The sequence below is a fragment of the Thunnus albacares genome, chromosome 5 (assembly GCF_914725855.1).
Source record: "Thunnus albacares chromosome 5, fThuAlb1.1, whole genome shotgun sequence".
Lineage (NCBI taxonomy): Eukaryota > Metazoa > Chordata > Actinopteri > Scombriformes > Scombridae > Thunnus > Thunnus albacares.
The window spans coordinates 4,761,433-4,778,376 of record NC_058110.1 but is presented as its reverse complement, the minus strand read 5'-3'; the positions used below and the strand labels follow the sequence as shown (position 1 = coordinate 4,778,376).

Genomic DNA, 16,944 nt, shown 5'->3' with positions numbered 1-16,944 from the left:
TGAACCCCCTCAGCTAGATCATCTCAAACAGTGGCTATGGATACTGGTTGCGAAGTGGAACAACCATCAGTCATCTCCTCTACATGGATGACATCAAGCTGTATGTCAGGAATGAGTGAGACATCCACTCACTGATCCACATCTTCAGGATCTACAGCAGCCTCATCAGAATGTCATTCGGACTAGATAAGTGTGATCGGATGGTATCAAAGAGAGGGACAATGATCAGAACCGAGGGGATTGAATTACCAGAAGGCAGCATTGCAGATGTTCAGGACAGCTACAAATACCTTGGGATCCAGCAGGTAAATGGGAACCATGAGGAAGGCAGCCACAGTCAAATACCTACACAGAGTAAGGCAGGTCTTGAAAAGTCGGCTGAATGGGAAGAACAAGATACGAGCCATAAACACGTACGCCCTGCCAGTCATCAGATACCCTGCTGGTATAATAAGCTGGCCAAAGGAGGAGATAGAGGCCACTGATATCAAGACAAGGAAGCTCCTCACAATGCATGGAGGGTTTCATCCCACATTCAGCACCCCGAGACTGTACACTAAGCAGAACGAGGGAGATTGAGCATCAGGGTCACTGTCCAGGATGAAACAACCAAGATCCATGAATACATCAGGAAGATGGCCCCCAAAGATGAACTGTTAAGTGAATACCTCAGACAGCAGAAACCCGATGATGCAGAGGAGGAGGAGGAACCATCATGCAGAGACAAGCCCCTACACGGCATGTACCACCGACAGATAGAAGAAGTGGCTGATATCAAGAAATCCTACCAGTGGCTGGGAAAGGCTGGACTGAAGGACAGCACAGAAGCATTAATCATGGCAGCACAAGAACAGGCACTTAGTACAAGATCAATAGAGGCGGGGATCTACCACACCAGACAGGACCCCAGGTGCAGGCTGTGCAGCACAAATGGTGATAGACGTAGCAATCTCAAGCCCAGCAACATCAGGAAGAAGGAACACGAGAAGCTCAAAAAATACCAAGACAACCAAACCAGACAACGTGCGTTACAGACTGCCATCTGTACGCGCGCTCTCTGTTGACAAAGGAACTGCTTCTCTCCCCCTCACGATTGCTTTCCCTCCTCTTTCTTCCCTCTCTTTCGACACGGAATTGGGTGAGTGTAAGATGCTGATCACCAGGTGGCGCCAAGACACGGCTATTACTTCCGCCATTTGGTTCTCGTGTGATGTGACTTCCTCACATAGTCATGTCTGCATCTAAACCCTTGACGTCATCATGTCGCCATCTTGTCTCACACACACACACACGCATTCACCTGCATGTCTTCAACGCTGTACATAGCTGTCGTTTGTTTGTTTATGTAGAATTAGATTTTAGGACAGTGGTTTATTGAATGAAATATTTGTTAACTTTGTTAATTCTGCTAAGTATAATAAACACAGTTATATAACATAACATTTTTTCATTCCTCCTTTGCTCCTTGCGTCTTCCTGCAGGCTCTCAGGAGTACGTGGCCATGCGAGTGTCTGAGGCCCACCAGCTTAAAGATGGCAGCCACACCACAGCCTCAGACCCTCAGTTCGGAAAATCGGTCAAAGACATGCCAAGGTAGAGTAATTACTGTGTATTCCACAGGGGACAGTCAAGGAGTTACCTTAGATGTAGTATTGCTAATGCATTAATATGCAGTCAGACAGCACACACATTCACTTTATGTGAATGTGTGTAAGTTTGAAGTAAACTGTGTTTAATACAAACTCAACAACCGCAGTGTGATTTCATCTCTCCAGCACAGGGGATTACAGACATAGAGTAAGACGTTAATCACAGCACATTATGTAACATGACTATGTATGTGTCTCCAGGCTGTTGAGATTAGAGTAGACTGGTTCAATTAAAAAGGATTTATTCAGTTATTGACACCCTCTACTTTCCCCTTCTCTCTCTCTAACCCTCTTAGGTTCACTTTCAATTCAGAGCTGCATGATGCAATATGATAACAAAGAACAACAAATGTTCAAAATCATACCAGTCAGTTTCTGGATTAATTTTAGAAATTTATAAAAGCACATCTTATTTTGAATTTCAGGAATGTTATTGCTATGCTATTTTATGCAGAGGAAACTTGCTTTTTTCTGGGAGAACAACAACAATAATAATAATAATAATAACCACTCTCCCTCCCTCTTTTTCTCTTTATATTTCCAGATCTGTGCTGCTCCTTTTAAAGAATCCCACCTTTCTGTTCCTGTGCTTGGCTGGGGCTACTGAGGCCACCCTCATAGCTGGCATGTCCACATTTGGTCCAAAGTTCTTGGAGTCACAGTTCAGTCTCAGTGCATCAGAGGCTGCCACATGGTTCGGTGAGTAACTAGTAAATAGGTCAAATCATATGATACATTTTGAGATGTGAAACCCAGTGTCAACCTTAAAGGTTGGTCAAATTGTTCACACTTACAAAGCCACTTTAGCTCTGTATTATTTTTTTTTATTTCTCACTCATGGTTACAGTCATAAGTGGACACTGAGCTGTCTATTGGAGATATTGGAGAAATTAATTATTTACTGTACAATTCAACACTTTCTCACTAGTTTATGTAATCAAACTATGCTGATAGTTGTATTTTACTTTATTTCTATTGATGGCCTTGTGGTAATTGGAGGCCAAGTGAATCACTACTTGGACACAGGAATGAGGCTCAAATGCAACATACATTTATTGACTAATGGGGAGAGTTGGTGAAGGGGGATTGAAAGAACTGAAATTCCTCATGGACTGGGATATACTCTTAGGGGTGGTCCGTGGCAGTGTTTGGTTTATTCACGCTTCCATGAAAAAATCTAATCTTGGAGGCAAAAAAATGGGATTTCAGGACTTCAGCATGCAATGTGAACATAGCACAGTAGAACACATAGAACAGTCACTTATCACTTTCAACTCAGAACACACAGCCCCAGTCTTTTCTGGGGCTGTGTGTTTGAGCTGCATAAGGTTAATTATACAGCTGCATATGGACAAGCTGCAAAAGGTTAATGCCCACATCTTTATTTTCTGTCTCAGAGGTTTACTACATATCCAGAATGCTTTTAAGCAATGTATAGAGAATAGATAGTTACTGCATTTAAATAAATTGCAACAGTAGTGAGAGCAGAGTTTTTTTTTTTTCAGTCTTGAAAAAGTTGTGTTACATGCAATCCCATATGCAACATGTCTTGCTTTTACTGCCTGTCAGTCTGACTGCATGCTTCTTTATGCTACCCTTCACCCCTCCCAGGATACATGGTGGTACCAGCAGGAGGTGGTGGCACCTTCCTGGGTGGCTACATCGTGAAGAGATTGAACCTGCGCTGTCGAGGCATAATCCGTTTCTGCATGATGTGTGCGATGGTCAGCCTACTCACCATCTTCATCTTTCTCATCCACTGCCCCAACGTGCCCATGGCTGGTGTCACAGCACCATACCAGTCCAGTCTGATGGAGAAGCATGAACTGGACCAGTACAAACATCTCTATGACAAGCTCAGCAAGCTGCGCCTCAGAAACAGGTGGGGAAAGTCTTCTTTATGTTTTATAACTCCTGTTGTAAATCCTTTATACTCAATACTATTAGACTGTTATGTTCTGCTAAGGAAGTTTATATACCCATTACAAGAGAAGTGGTGGTACAGACATTTATGGTCCTGAAAGGATGATGACTTATTTCCTGACTTTACCTCTAGCACCACCATGAGGTTGATGTTGTTGGTTTTAGAGAAATATCTTAACCACTATTGGCATGAAATATGGTACATTTATGGTTCCCAGAAGTTGAATCCTAATGACTTGCATGATTCTGAAGATGTATATAGTACTGCATCTGTGAAATTTACATTGAAATGTGTTATTTTTGGTCTTCTTATGTACATTACATACCATTACCTTTGCACTACCCACACTCACACTTCTACCTATTTTTTTTTCCTTTTCTTTGCACTATAACTTACATATTACATTTATTTTGCACATATTGTAAAAACTTGTGAGTATATACAGTATGACTGTATATTTCTTGTATTCTGTATATAGTTTAGTGCCAATGTATATAGTTCTGTTTTAATATGTGTAAATACATTGTCTATGTGTGTAGCCTGGAGGGGGCCACAACTGAATTCGTAATCCTGCATTTCATAATGATAATTAAAATTAATCTTAACTTGAAATATTTCAACATCTCCTAGATGGATTGGCACAAATCTTCGTACAAACATTGTGGTTCATGCATGTAGCATGCAACATGTCAGCTAACAATCATTGCTAAGTTTATAAACCGTGCACAGATTCGTAGGCCAACAGCTGTGGGCCTGGCTGCTGGACAGGAGCGCTTGAAAAGATTAGGACTGCCCCCTGCAGTAGTGTGTACTATCCAGGGCGCGAGAGCCCCTTCCACTACAACATGTTATGTGGGTAGATAGTCTGCTTTTCAGCACTGTTGTGTGGAGAGAGGCTCAGATCTCATGCCGTGTCCTCTGTCTCTTGTGTTAATCTGCCTTTAGATGTTCGTAGATAACAATTTGGTTCCATCTATGATTAATGCGTATGCTGCAGCCATTTGATCCTGCCATAAAAGCTATGGAGAGAGATCAGTGTTTGCACATCCCTTGGTGAAGTGCTTTTTCAAGAGAATCAGATGTCAGAAACCTCTTGTGTGCTCTCTAGCACCACAGTAGGATTAATCACTGGTGCTGCTCGCTCTGGACGTCCCCCTTTCAAGCCGATAGCCCAAATCTCTCTCAAGATGCTGTTTTTTAAAACAGCGCTCCTTTTAGCCCTGACGTTAGAGAGGGAGTGAACTGTCGGACTGCACTGTCCGTCTCACCGTCCTGCATTTCTATTATCCCTACTAGACGAAGGGAGCGCAGTGACTGACTGAATGAATGAATGAATAGTTTTTTCTTTTCGTGTCTGGTTTACATGATCCAACCCTCATGGGGTTATTCAGACACATTAACCAACAACAAACCAAACATTCCAGCATGTTACCCACCATAATATAACAGCACAATACATACATATCAGCCAAACATGAACATAGGCATTATCAAACTTGAAACATAAACCTCCCACAAATAATGCTCCAGGATCCAATACATAAACCAATAAAAACATAAACATAAAACTCCCACAAATGATGCTACAGGATCTTGTACATAAACCAATAGTCTGCAGTGCAATAGTCTATGGAATTTAACTATTACTTTTCTCCCCCTGTCCCATGCTTTAGAAAGGTATTCAGAAAATACAAAAACATTATCAAAAAGATATTCAATTTAAGCTCCACTCTCAGATTCTCAGATCTAAGTCTGGGACATAAACTTTTTCAAACAAAATTTGTTGAAAATCATGATATAAAGGACAGTATAGAATGAAATGAATTTAATTCTCCACCTCATTTAGCTCACAGTATTCACAGATTCTTTCATCTTCAACAACACCTTTGTATCTTCCAGTTTCAATATGCAGTGGTAATATGCCACATCTTAACTGTGCACAGAGTGATCTCTGACTTTTAGCCAAATTATACTTAACGTATTTTTCACATTTATAATCTTTCTTAAATAAACAATAGGTTCTCAATTTTGGCGTTTGACAAATTTCTTCTGCCCATGATTGTGTACATTTATCCTGGACTTGGTATTTAAACTCCTCCACCTCCACATTTGTTTTTTGAAAATAATTTTCTTCGAGTCTATGGTCTAGGGCTGCTTGATTATGGCAAAAATCATAATCATGATTATTTTGGTCAATATTGAGATCACGATTGTTTAACATGATTACTTTTTGACTCATGGAACAGAAACACTTCCATTTTATTAAATGTAGCAATCGACACTGACGCCATGCATCGCATGGAGACCCCTCGTGTTTTTCTACACTTCAAGTCTATTTCTGTTGCATTTAGTGAATATCCCACTGTATATGTGTTTTAGGGATGCACAATATTGGATTTTTTGCAGATATCCGATATTTTCCATCTCATTTTTGGCGATTGCCGATGGCAATATATGCACACATTTTTTCCACCTGGCTGGGGAGACTATTACACATGCAATCATAGATTGTGCTAAGTATGATCAAGAAAGACAATATATGAAGGAAGAACTCAGGAAGACTGGAGTTCAGGAGCTCAGCATTAAAACTTTAATGAACTTGCCAAGAGAGTGGAACAGTAGTTTTCAAAATTTAAACCTGTGCGGGAACAGTTCTTCCCAAAATTCACTCACAGGCATCCACATTTTAATAACTCAGAAAATGAAAAACTAATTAAAGCTGCAAGTAGCCTTGAACGGGCCCTCGCGCCTCCGCGCACGTCAAGCTGCAGCGCATGTCATGGGCATGCAGAGGTCTTCAGACCCGGGCTGTTTTCTGACAGTGGAAAAAGGAGATAAACATCACCTCCTTTGTCCACTGTTTTGCCTGCCGCTGGGGCTGCTTCGGTGCTATTTCGTAGGGGGAGTTTGGTGCAGACTGGAGCATGTACAATAAAGTTATAGCAACTTCCTCTGTCATGGCGAAGCATCAAATCTCAACGGTGTGAGGATTAGAATTTTCAGCAGGGTGAGACATGTCTGTCTTGCTCACACCTGTGGCATCAAAATTATGCAAGTTTTGGGTCCATTCACTTGAATTTCAGTTAGTAAACAGAAAACTCTTGATGAGTGTGTGTGTAAAACAAATTAATTTCCTAGTTTTCATCAAGTTTATTTTCAGAAAAGTAAAGACTTTTAACCCATATGACCTGGTCAAAGTTTGATTGACGTGTACTGCACGTTCACGATAACCAACAATTTTATTTTTTATTTATTCATGTTTCAAATTTTTTAATGTATTATATGTATATATTATTGGCTATATCCTGCACATGCACAATAACTAATAATTTACTTATGTAGATTTTCTTTCTTTTTTCCACATTACAAGGTTAAGGGGTGGGTTTTGATTTTTGTTGCTTTTGCTTATTCATGTTTAAAAAGGAAAAAAAAGCACCTTAGTTTCCTCATAAAGAAAAGATATTGATTCTGCTGTTGGAGTTTCGTATGCTGTTCAAAATATATATACATAAATGTTTATGTATAGATTCGGTTATCGTCAACATTCATTATTCATACAGTGCCTTGGCAATACTATATTTGTTATGGTCATGCCAATAAAGCTATTTGAATTTGAGAGAGAGAGAGAATGAGAGAGAAAGAAAGAGAGAGAGAGAGATCAAGAGAGAGAGAGTGGATGATGAGAGGGAGTTGGGCTGTGCAATATGACAATATATATTATGTGACAAGAGAAAAATGTCTATCATTTATATCATTGTGATGCACATCACATTCTTTATGGCAGTATTTTTTGTCATTTCGAGTCTGTCCATCTTTTGTGCAGATTACATTGATAAATTAATCTTCTTGGCTTTTTACTCGTGATGCTTTTATTGCACTTAGAGTAACATAACAAGTTTAGTTGTTGTGAACTCTCCATCTCTCCACCGCTGTCTGTTTCCTCTGCTGCGCTGCACACACGCGGAGGACTCAGCCCCACCTGCGCTGAGAAAGAGCAGAGAAGCAGCAAGACGGCGACCATAAGTGACAGCAAAGCGCAGTAGAGACTGTCTTTATTTACCAAATGTATGTGCACTCGTATAATTTCAGCTCACTGTGAGAGTCTCTGCTGCTTTTTGCTGTCATTTATGGTCGCGCTACTCTCCTCTGCTCTCTATGGTTTACTGCGGGTGGGGCTGAGACAGTGAAGCAGGCAAGTACTTGAGTTGATGACAACTACATTTGTTATGTACCTTTAAGTGCAAAGAAAGCTTTGAGAGTAAAAAACCAAGAAGAGTAATTTAATTTAATCTGTACAAAGGATGGACAGACAACAGGGGGAAGTAGGGGGGCATAGATTATTCATTGAATTAAAACGGGATAGGTATCGTTATCAGGATGTGAAATGGCCTGTATCGGGATATGACATTTTGGTCATATCGCCCAGCCCTAAGAGCAAGCAGCGGCAGCGAGAGAGCCAGTGAATGAGAGGAATAAAATGTTATTTTCTGATTGTTTCACGGTGGTTATAAATAAACATGCCCACAACCACACCCCACACAACCCTGCGGAGGTGCGCTGCAATGCCTGATAATGGTGCCGCAGCTGCTAATTGCATGTCATACCTGTATCATGGGAGTAAAAGAATTATGATAGTTTAAAAAAAAATCATGTTTTCATGTATGAAAAGACCCAAAATGAACACTGTAAGCTGACTACTTGATTACTATAAGCAAATTATTGAAACAGCATTTTTGATCCATATAAGCGGTTGATCACTGTAACTGTGATCATTATAAGCAGTTTCCACTGTATTATAAATTGTTAAAAATCAATGAAATTATTAATATGAATTAATATATGGGGCACCACCATGAGGTCAGGGACCAATAACCAAACAGTGAAAACAGTCAACAGGGGTGTTCATCCAAGAATGTCAACATCTGAGAGATATTAACAACAGCTACTTTCACAGTATGTATGCACAGGAAACTTTAGCAATATCAATTATAAATCGATAATGCTTCAAACAAACGTAGCGTGTGTGTGTGTGTGCATGTGAGTGAAGGAGGAGGAGAAGCAAGGTGGTGGACATGAACCATGTGGGGTTACATCACGTGAGAGTTCCAGTCAATGAACAGAAGCTATGATTAAATGGCAAATGCCAGTCAACACGTGCCTCTGATCCCTACAATGGTGTTGGACAAAGCTGAGCATCTCTGTTGCTTAGCAACACGTGTCTCATTTCAGAATAGCATGTGTGAGAGTCTAAACATGTGTGTGAGTGTGTGTGTACATGCAAGTGGGTTTAGTAGAGAGGAGAGGGTGACAACACCAAAGAACGAAAGATTTCAGCGATCGTGGAGAGAGAGGGTTTGCTTTTATTTCCACAGAGACATGGCGTGCGAATGTCCTTACTAGCCAGCCGCGGTCTGATTTCACAAATAAAATGCAAGCATGCAACACAAAGCAGTCCAAGCAGTTGGACAAACACAAACCAGTGTAGTGTGATAAACACAACCAAAACAAGCAGAAAACAGATCTTTCTGGTCCGACTTGGTTCCTCAGGCTTGGGGGATGACAGGGGCTGTCCTCAAACACTGTCGACAGGTTTCACGGCAGTTGATCCTCAGAACGGCAAAGTTGACTCACTTAAAGACACGCGGGACACAGAGGTTATCCTTTGTCGTGTGTTCAGTTGAACACAGAGAAAATCTCTACTTGTCCAGCGAGGTTGAGATTGTGTGGCCTAGTCACAGTTATGTACGGGAGTTACTTCCTTACATTAGCCATGCAAACAGCTGAAAGTGCAGTTTGGAGACCCTCTCAGGTGTTTATACTCTCTGTGACATTATGGCCAGGAAGGGGAAATCCCTTTGCATTTTCAGCGGGTCTCATCCAATGGGAGCCAAGAGTTTGACTCTGCCGGATTTCACACCTTGGTGGAGGTTGAGCAAAGCATGATGGGAGTTGAAGTCCTTTTGTTTAACATGGCGCTTTTCTTTTTTATCAGGCTTTGCGACACTGGATGTGTGAACTTCAGCAGTGCGTGTGCGTCGCTCAACTGCTGCATCTCTCATGCTTGCAGTGTCCACACTGGAAGCATGTCTGCTGCGGCGCTTCTGCCACTGGCAGCCCTATCTTTCTATTGTGTTCCCTGTCTATTTCTGCTGAGACCCGCGCGTGTCACGCGGAGAAAATATGTGAGACCTCGAATCTCTAGATGACGCGATGCAGCAGCCCCCCAGCCTGTGTGGCTGCTCTAACCTGTTAACATGGGTGCTGAAATGAAAAGCTAGAGGTTCCGCGACGCACACGCACTGCTCACGCATCCAGTGTGTCCCAGGTATAAGACTTAGGCCCCCTGCTCTACTGGAATTAGCTGTAGAAAATACTGATGAAATATAAAACGAGTAATACTTACATTTTGCTGCTAATTCTTTTGCTGCTAATTCTGCTAATGTACTTTTATTCAAGTAGGATTTATCATGCAAGAACTTTACTTGTAATGGTGTATTTTTAGATTGCTGTTTTGGTACTTTCACTTAAGTAAAGGATCAGAATACTTCTTCCACCACTGGCGAGCTCTCAGGTGTACTACAGTGAGCACAGTGAGGTATACTTACTTTTCATCAATGGAGGGGAATAGAAAATGTTGTTTCTTTTGTGTGCTGCCCTTTCAGGTAGTCTGCAACACACACCTGTAACAGACAGATGGAAATAAACCAGTACTACCTGCTTTTTCATCATATCATCATATCATACACAGTACAGTTCACTTACATGTAAAACATGTAGCCCAGTCACAGTTCAGCAAATCAAACCTCTACGCAGCTACTGCTCATTATGTACTTCAAAAGTATTACCATCATGGTGACTGCTACAGTAGTGTCTTAAATTATCAGAGTAAGTGAGACATCCTGTGCAAGACTAATAACACTCCCTTTCACTTTCTTCTTTATCCTCTTGTTCTATTCTTTGTCTGTTTGCTGAGTCTGTTTATCCTTCTTTATACATTGCTTCCTCTGTCTTTGCCCTCATGTCTGCAGCTCTTTAGAAGAAAACCTGACAGTAAGCTGTAATGCAGACTGTGGCTGTGTCAGAGAGCTTTACAATCCAGTGTGTGGGGCAGATGGCATGATGTATTACTCCCCCTGCCACGCTGGCTGCAACTCCATCAACCACACTGAGCGTTCCACTGGCAAACAGGTACAGTACACACACTGTCACTTTACTCTGACTCAAGGCAAAATCAGATTTGATTTTAGGGTCTGGGGAAGTGTTTTTAAGATGCTAAAGAGTATTCAAAGCAAAAGCATTGTAAGGAGAGAGCAAAAAGTCATAGAAGGAACGTCTGTAAATACAGCTGACAGCATTATGTTACCAAGATTTTCTCCCATATGCTGTAGCATTCCTGATTATTGGTTTCTTTAACCATTATTTCAAGCTCAGTAGCTGAAACATACATTTTCCTACAGTGTGAGCTATATTTCTTTCCAGATGTTGCAAGACATGCCAAACAGCCCAGCATCAGACAAAGGCAGGCATTCAAAATGAACTCATATGCAGTTATGGCCATTTATAGTGTTAGTAAAAACTTAAACGCTAAATACCGCTGCAGAGGCACTAATTTGCAGTAGAAGTTCAGTAAACCAACCTGAGGGGTTTCAGTGCAAGTCAAATGTATTTGAGGTTTCAGGTTTTCATAATAATATTAGTTTGTCCTCCCACATCGCGAAACTAAAATATGGTTGTCTCTGCATTATTTCTCAATATAAAGCAAGGAATCTCTGTCTGTCTGTGTGTCTGTATGTATGTAAGCTCGTCCTTCACGCATCTCTAGAGCTGTTCATCTGATCTACTTTATACCTGGCAGGTGGATTGCTGGGGAAATGAGGAAGTGCAATGTCGATGTGTGAAGCTGTTTGGATGAGCAGGTCTTGAGAAATATATAAAAATACCTCATAAATAACATTGATTTGCTTCTTCTTCTGTCTGTGGAGTCAACGAGTGGAAATATGGACAGTGCCACTCTGCCATTGCAATCCACATTGTGGTCGGAGGTGGGATTACACCCATAGTGTTAATGACTTGAAAATTTTTGAGAGGCATAAGCTCTACTATTGAACTGTGTACTGTGAATGAAATTTGGCATGCACGTTCAAGACTTAGTGCTGGATGTCTCAGGCATGTTCAGAAATATATAAAAATACTTCACAAAAAACATTGCTTCTGCTTCTTCTTCTGTATGTGGATTGAACGAGCGGAAATACAGACAGAACCACTCTGCAACCCACATTGTGGTGAGATGGGATTACATCCATAGTGATAAGAACTAGGGCTGTAGTCTTCTGGTCGGTTAGTTGGTCAGCATGTTCTCGTCCGACCAAATTCTCATTGGTCAAATAATCGCCGTGTTACTTTCATAAGGAGAAAAGTGCTACATCGATAGCCTTCCAGGATGGAAGGCGGGAGGGACAGACCTGTGAAAACGGGGGTGTATTCAAAACACCCTCGTTGTTTACACAACTTTGAACTCGCCCAACGTAATGGGGACTGCGAGGTCTGCATGTGACGTGTTTTGTGGCCTAAACATTTGAGGGAAAATGGAAATGATAGCTCATTTCAGAATAGTTTAATTGCAATGCACAGTGACTAAATGGAAAGGACGCAAACAATCAAGATGCGTGCTTTGGTGGAAGACAACAGACAGCAGTGATGGAGTGCTCTGATAGAAGACTTCTGTGAAGGCTGGTTTGTGTATCCTCAGGCCACCTCAAGAAAGCCTCCAAGCAAAAATAAGGGAATTGAGACATCCTTAATTATGGCAGACCAGATCAATTTCTGGGTTGATGATGATTGAGGACACAGATTAAAGCAAATGAGAAGCACTCCATGTTGCTCTCTTTCATCAGTTAGGCTAAGAATACCACAGATGTTAAGTGTTCTGTATTGACAAATAACAATATGTAATTTGGGTGAAATTACTCTTTAAATGGAGTGGGATGAAAAAGACCACTATGCATTTGATTAACTAAAAAAATTCACCTTCATGAATTCCTGTCCAATGAGGACACAACTACTGCAACTTATGGTACAATAAAATGGTTTACTTTGATGATTAGAGAGGTTGTTGTTTAGTTAAAATTGAAATGTCCTGACAGATTAGATGGAACTCGGGGCTCATCATGACAATGGGTGTTTTATTCCAAATAATTTGGCTGGATTAACTTGTAATCTTTGTGTAACATATTATCCTAATGTGCAGGCAACAAGTCCTAAGCGGCAAGGTAGGCAGGCGGGTAATAAACAGGCTAAAGGTCTAAACCACAGGAATGACAGGAACAGATAACAGACAGGAACAGGATCAGGACACAGAATTGCTTGAGTGCAAGTGTACAATGAAGCAATTTAGACGAACTAGCAGGGAATGAATGGTATAGACCAGTATATGTACAGGGTATGGATGTGCAGAGGGCCCAGTATTTGTATTTGAATCTGTATTTGTTGAGGCAGCAAAATTATTTGTATTTGTATTCAAATAAAAGTGGAAAGAGGCTTAAAAGTCCTGTTTTTGTTTTTATTACACTTTTAATTTTAGAAAATTAAAGTGTTACAGTAAGTGTTTATAAATAAACTACTATTACGAAGGAAGTCCCCACACCGGGTCTCGAACTGGAGTCTCCCAGATCATAGACAACTGTGCTGACCACTGAGTTAAAACTTTACTCATCACCTCATTGCAAACGGACCTCTACCTATTGATACGCCCATAGCACAGAGACAGCAAACCGTGCAACATGTAGGGAAGAACTTCAAAGGCGATTATTGCTTTGCACTTTTCATTTATTGCCTATTTTTTACAACCTAATTTTGTGGAAAAGAGAAGGAAAGCAACAGGTTATGGAGAGTCCCTTGGGAGCACTTCGCGTGTGTCAGTGGCTCAGCTTTATCTCTGTTTCTGCAAAAACCCTGTATTGCATTCAGTAACAAATTAACAAGACTTGCCAGGTTTCCAACCAAATGTAGCACAAATTTAAACCAAATTTCCAGAATATCGGTAATGTAAATTTTGAATTAATGCTAATTCTCCATTCAAGGGCCATTAAACTATTGCAGAAGAAGAGGGTGCAAGATGATGACCTAATTAAAGTAGCACCAGTTAAACCTCGAATGACAGTGTTTTGTCATGTTTTGTCAATGTCTTTTTTTGTAATAAAAACAAAAACAGGATTTTTTTTTATTACTTTATATATACAGTGCTTGAAAGTTTGTGAACGCTTTAGAATTTTCTGTATTTCTGCATTAATATGACCAAAAATGTGATCAGATATTCACAGATCCTAAAACTAGATAAAGTTAATCCAATCAGCCACTTTTCACAATATATAAACACAATAATGACAAAAGACTTCTCTTTATATGTATATCAGTGTTTATTAAACAACAGTAAAGTTAACAAGTTAGCTGATACTAAAAAAAAGATTAAAAAACCTGAACCTGCATACAGTAAATATGTCATTAATTAAGAATAATATTTTCTCAAACCTACTTCATTACTCAAATCTACTTTCTTTAATGCTTTAGGATGTGTACAGAACTCATTAACAAATTATTAACATATGGAATTATGTTAAATTAATGTTTTCATGATCTGAACTAACAATCTCATGACCATAACTAGTTCAGTATATGTGCGTTTTTAGGTCTACTCTGGATGTAGTTGTGTGGTGGGTAATGTGTCCTGGGGCAAGGAGGGCTTCGCTCTGGCAGGGAAGTGTGGCAGTTCCTGCCACCACATGCCAGCCTTCCTCTCGTTCCTCTTCATCATCATCTCCTTCACCTTCCTCTGTAGCATCCCAGCGCTCACTGCCACGCTCAGGTGGGTGGCCAGAGTAAAATCTTAAAAAAAGGAAAAAGAAATCCCTGCACTGTGGATTGTGGTTGAACATACAGTAAAATACTAATTGTATTGTTACCATTCAGTTGAACTAATATTACATTAATTATGTTGTAACACATAACCAGCTATTAACTGTCTTCACAATGAAAAAATATGATAACTGTTCAATTACACTTGAGTCAGTGATACAGTCTGTCCTGGATTTGATCCCTGTCCAATGCAATGTTTTCAACCTCCAATTTACAACAACATAATATTGATGGTGCAATACTATGGAAGATTGAAAATGCCTCATTGAAATGATCAAACAAAAAAATAAAGTTAAATACAATAAGCATTGTTATATCTATTTCCCTTTTAAGTATGTCAAGAAGATCCCTTTAAGTATATGTTTGTACAGCTTCCAGTTGCACAATAAATCCTTACAAACTGCTGACAATCAATCACAAATGTAACTAAATGTGCAGTCAATAGTAGAGTCTCTTTATCAAGCTAGCCCACAGTTACCTTGCGAGGCAGCTGGATTTCCAAGATCACAACATCAAGAGAACACACAAGAATCCATCCTGTCAGGCTTCAGGTTATGTGCTTGTGTCCAAACCACTGGTGGTTCAGACCAATCAACGTTGCGAATCCAGTTGCCTCGCAAGGTAAGAAGGTGATAGACAGGTGGTTCATTCAACTGCCTGCCAAGTATTTTTTGAAAGTGCCTGCCCTTTTCCAAACAGTCTCCATGGACGATTTTTCAGATGGTTCTGTGTAACAAACCATCTCATGTGTCAAGTTGGGCCCACAGGAAACTGTTTCAATGTGAAAGGTTCATTGCTGCCATCAGCTTATGTCAGCGATGACAAGCTTCGATTACGGTTCTGCCCCTAAGCTATGATTGGATAGTTGATTGTTTTTGGGCATGGATGAGTCTCCATCTCTGAAAAGTAAAAGCTCCTGTTTTTCAATTAATGCATACATGAATAAGAAATACATATAACAATGTGTATGGTATTTGACTTTATTTCTTATATGTTTTTATATAGGCATTGTTAATCTTCCATACAGTGTTGACAGTACTCACAGTGCGAGTTTCTGCCAGATGGAGGGCCAGATGGTAGCTTTTCTATCATGTAAATTTGAATAACCATTTCTATTCATTATTAAAGTTACAATACACGACATTCAGCCACTAAATGTCGCACTATAGCACCAACATCTCAGACCAAAACAAACATGGTTAGCCGTAATTTGAGAAAGCTAGTGTCATGGAGGGACTCACATGCACTAACATGCACACTAACATGCACACTAACATGCACACTAACATGCACTAACATGCATGCACGGACAATCCAGCTACCAAAACAAAGAACAGAGAAGCTCAGATAACACACACAGTGGGAGTATGACTTCATTCACTGCTCAGGTTGCCATTACCCCACTATATCTTTACATAGCAAAGTTGTTTGCTGACATCCAGTGAGGCTGAATGTCACTCATTGCACTTTTAAATTTTTGCAATTTCACCCAGTAAATAATGACTTGTTGTTGACTACTATATTTCAAATCCCAGCACTCATGAATGTTAAAAACAGTAATATTATCTACTCTGTTGTGTCAATTCAGCAAGTCATTAAAGTCTTTAAAATCATTATCTTTGAAGAAGAAATTATGAAAACTGGAATCCTCCCACTGTGGCTGTAGGTGAATGAAACCTTTCATTGCATGCTCTAAAAGGGCTACCAATCAGTCACCCTCTCTGCTGCACAAGGGAATAGTCCTGTGGGATTATTACCACTATTGATGTCTTGTAACAACAGCTCAGGAATGATCCCATGGCCTGTGACAGTACTGTCAGGGCAAACTGTGGTGCAGAGAAACAGACAAAAACAATGCAGCAAATGCAGCTCAGGAAAGAGTCAAACAGAAATGTAATGAAGTCTAAGATTCAGTATGCCTGCCAGTCTGACCACTGCTGCCTGTGCTGTGTTGTGTAGGTGTGTGCCAGACAGCCAGAGATCCTTTGGACTTGGCATCCAGTGGATTGTGGTGCGCACACTTGGTAGGCCTACTGTATTTTTTCACAAAGTTTACTTTTAACCTCTCAATCACACCCAATGTTAATTTTCGCCTCTCCTCACAGGTGGTATTCCAGGACCCATAGCTTTTGGCTCTGTGATTGACATCTCCTGCTTACTGTGGCAGGATCAGTGTGGTGAGCAGGGCTCCTGCTACCTCTATCAGAATTCAGCTATGAGTCAGTATACATTAGTAGCTGGCATCATATATAAGGTAATACTAATATGCTAGTGGGGTACTGTAAGTCACTGTATGCCTGCTTTACATAAAAATTGAATAACAGCGTTTCATCACACAGCCTTAGCTCCTAGCAGACAGTAAGGTTAACTTTAAGTGAAGGAATGAGTAAATAAATGAATGTCTCAACATGTTAATGTATTCATGAATGAGTTAATGAGTGTGAAACTTTGTGGATCCAT

At 40.3% G+C, this 16,944-nt stretch overlaps 1 protein-coding gene across 1 annotated transcript in view; it reads left to right on the top strand.

Moving 5' to 3' along the window:
* The window catches only part of slco4a1 (solute carrier organic anion transporter family, member 4A1), a 44,163-nt gene that overhangs the window by 22,985 nt on the left and 4,234 nt on the right, over positions 1 to 16,944 (top strand). The window contains exons 5-11 of the mRNA XM_044352054.1: positions 1,482 to 1,593; positions 2,194 to 2,348; positions 3,261 to 3,531; positions 10,602 to 10,761; positions 14,259 to 14,434; positions 16,444 to 16,508; positions 16,590 to 16,738. Of these exons, the coding sequence (XP_044207989.1) occupies positions 1,482 to 1,593; positions 2,194 to 2,348; positions 3,261 to 3,531; positions 10,602 to 10,761; positions 14,259 to 14,434; positions 16,444 to 16,508; positions 16,590 to 16,738 (1,088 nt within the window). The remainder of the gene's footprint in view (positions 1 to 1,481; positions 1,594 to 2,193; positions 2,349 to 3,260; positions 3,532 to 10,601; positions 10,762 to 14,258; positions 14,435 to 16,443; positions 16,509 to 16,589; positions 16,739 to 16,944) is intronic.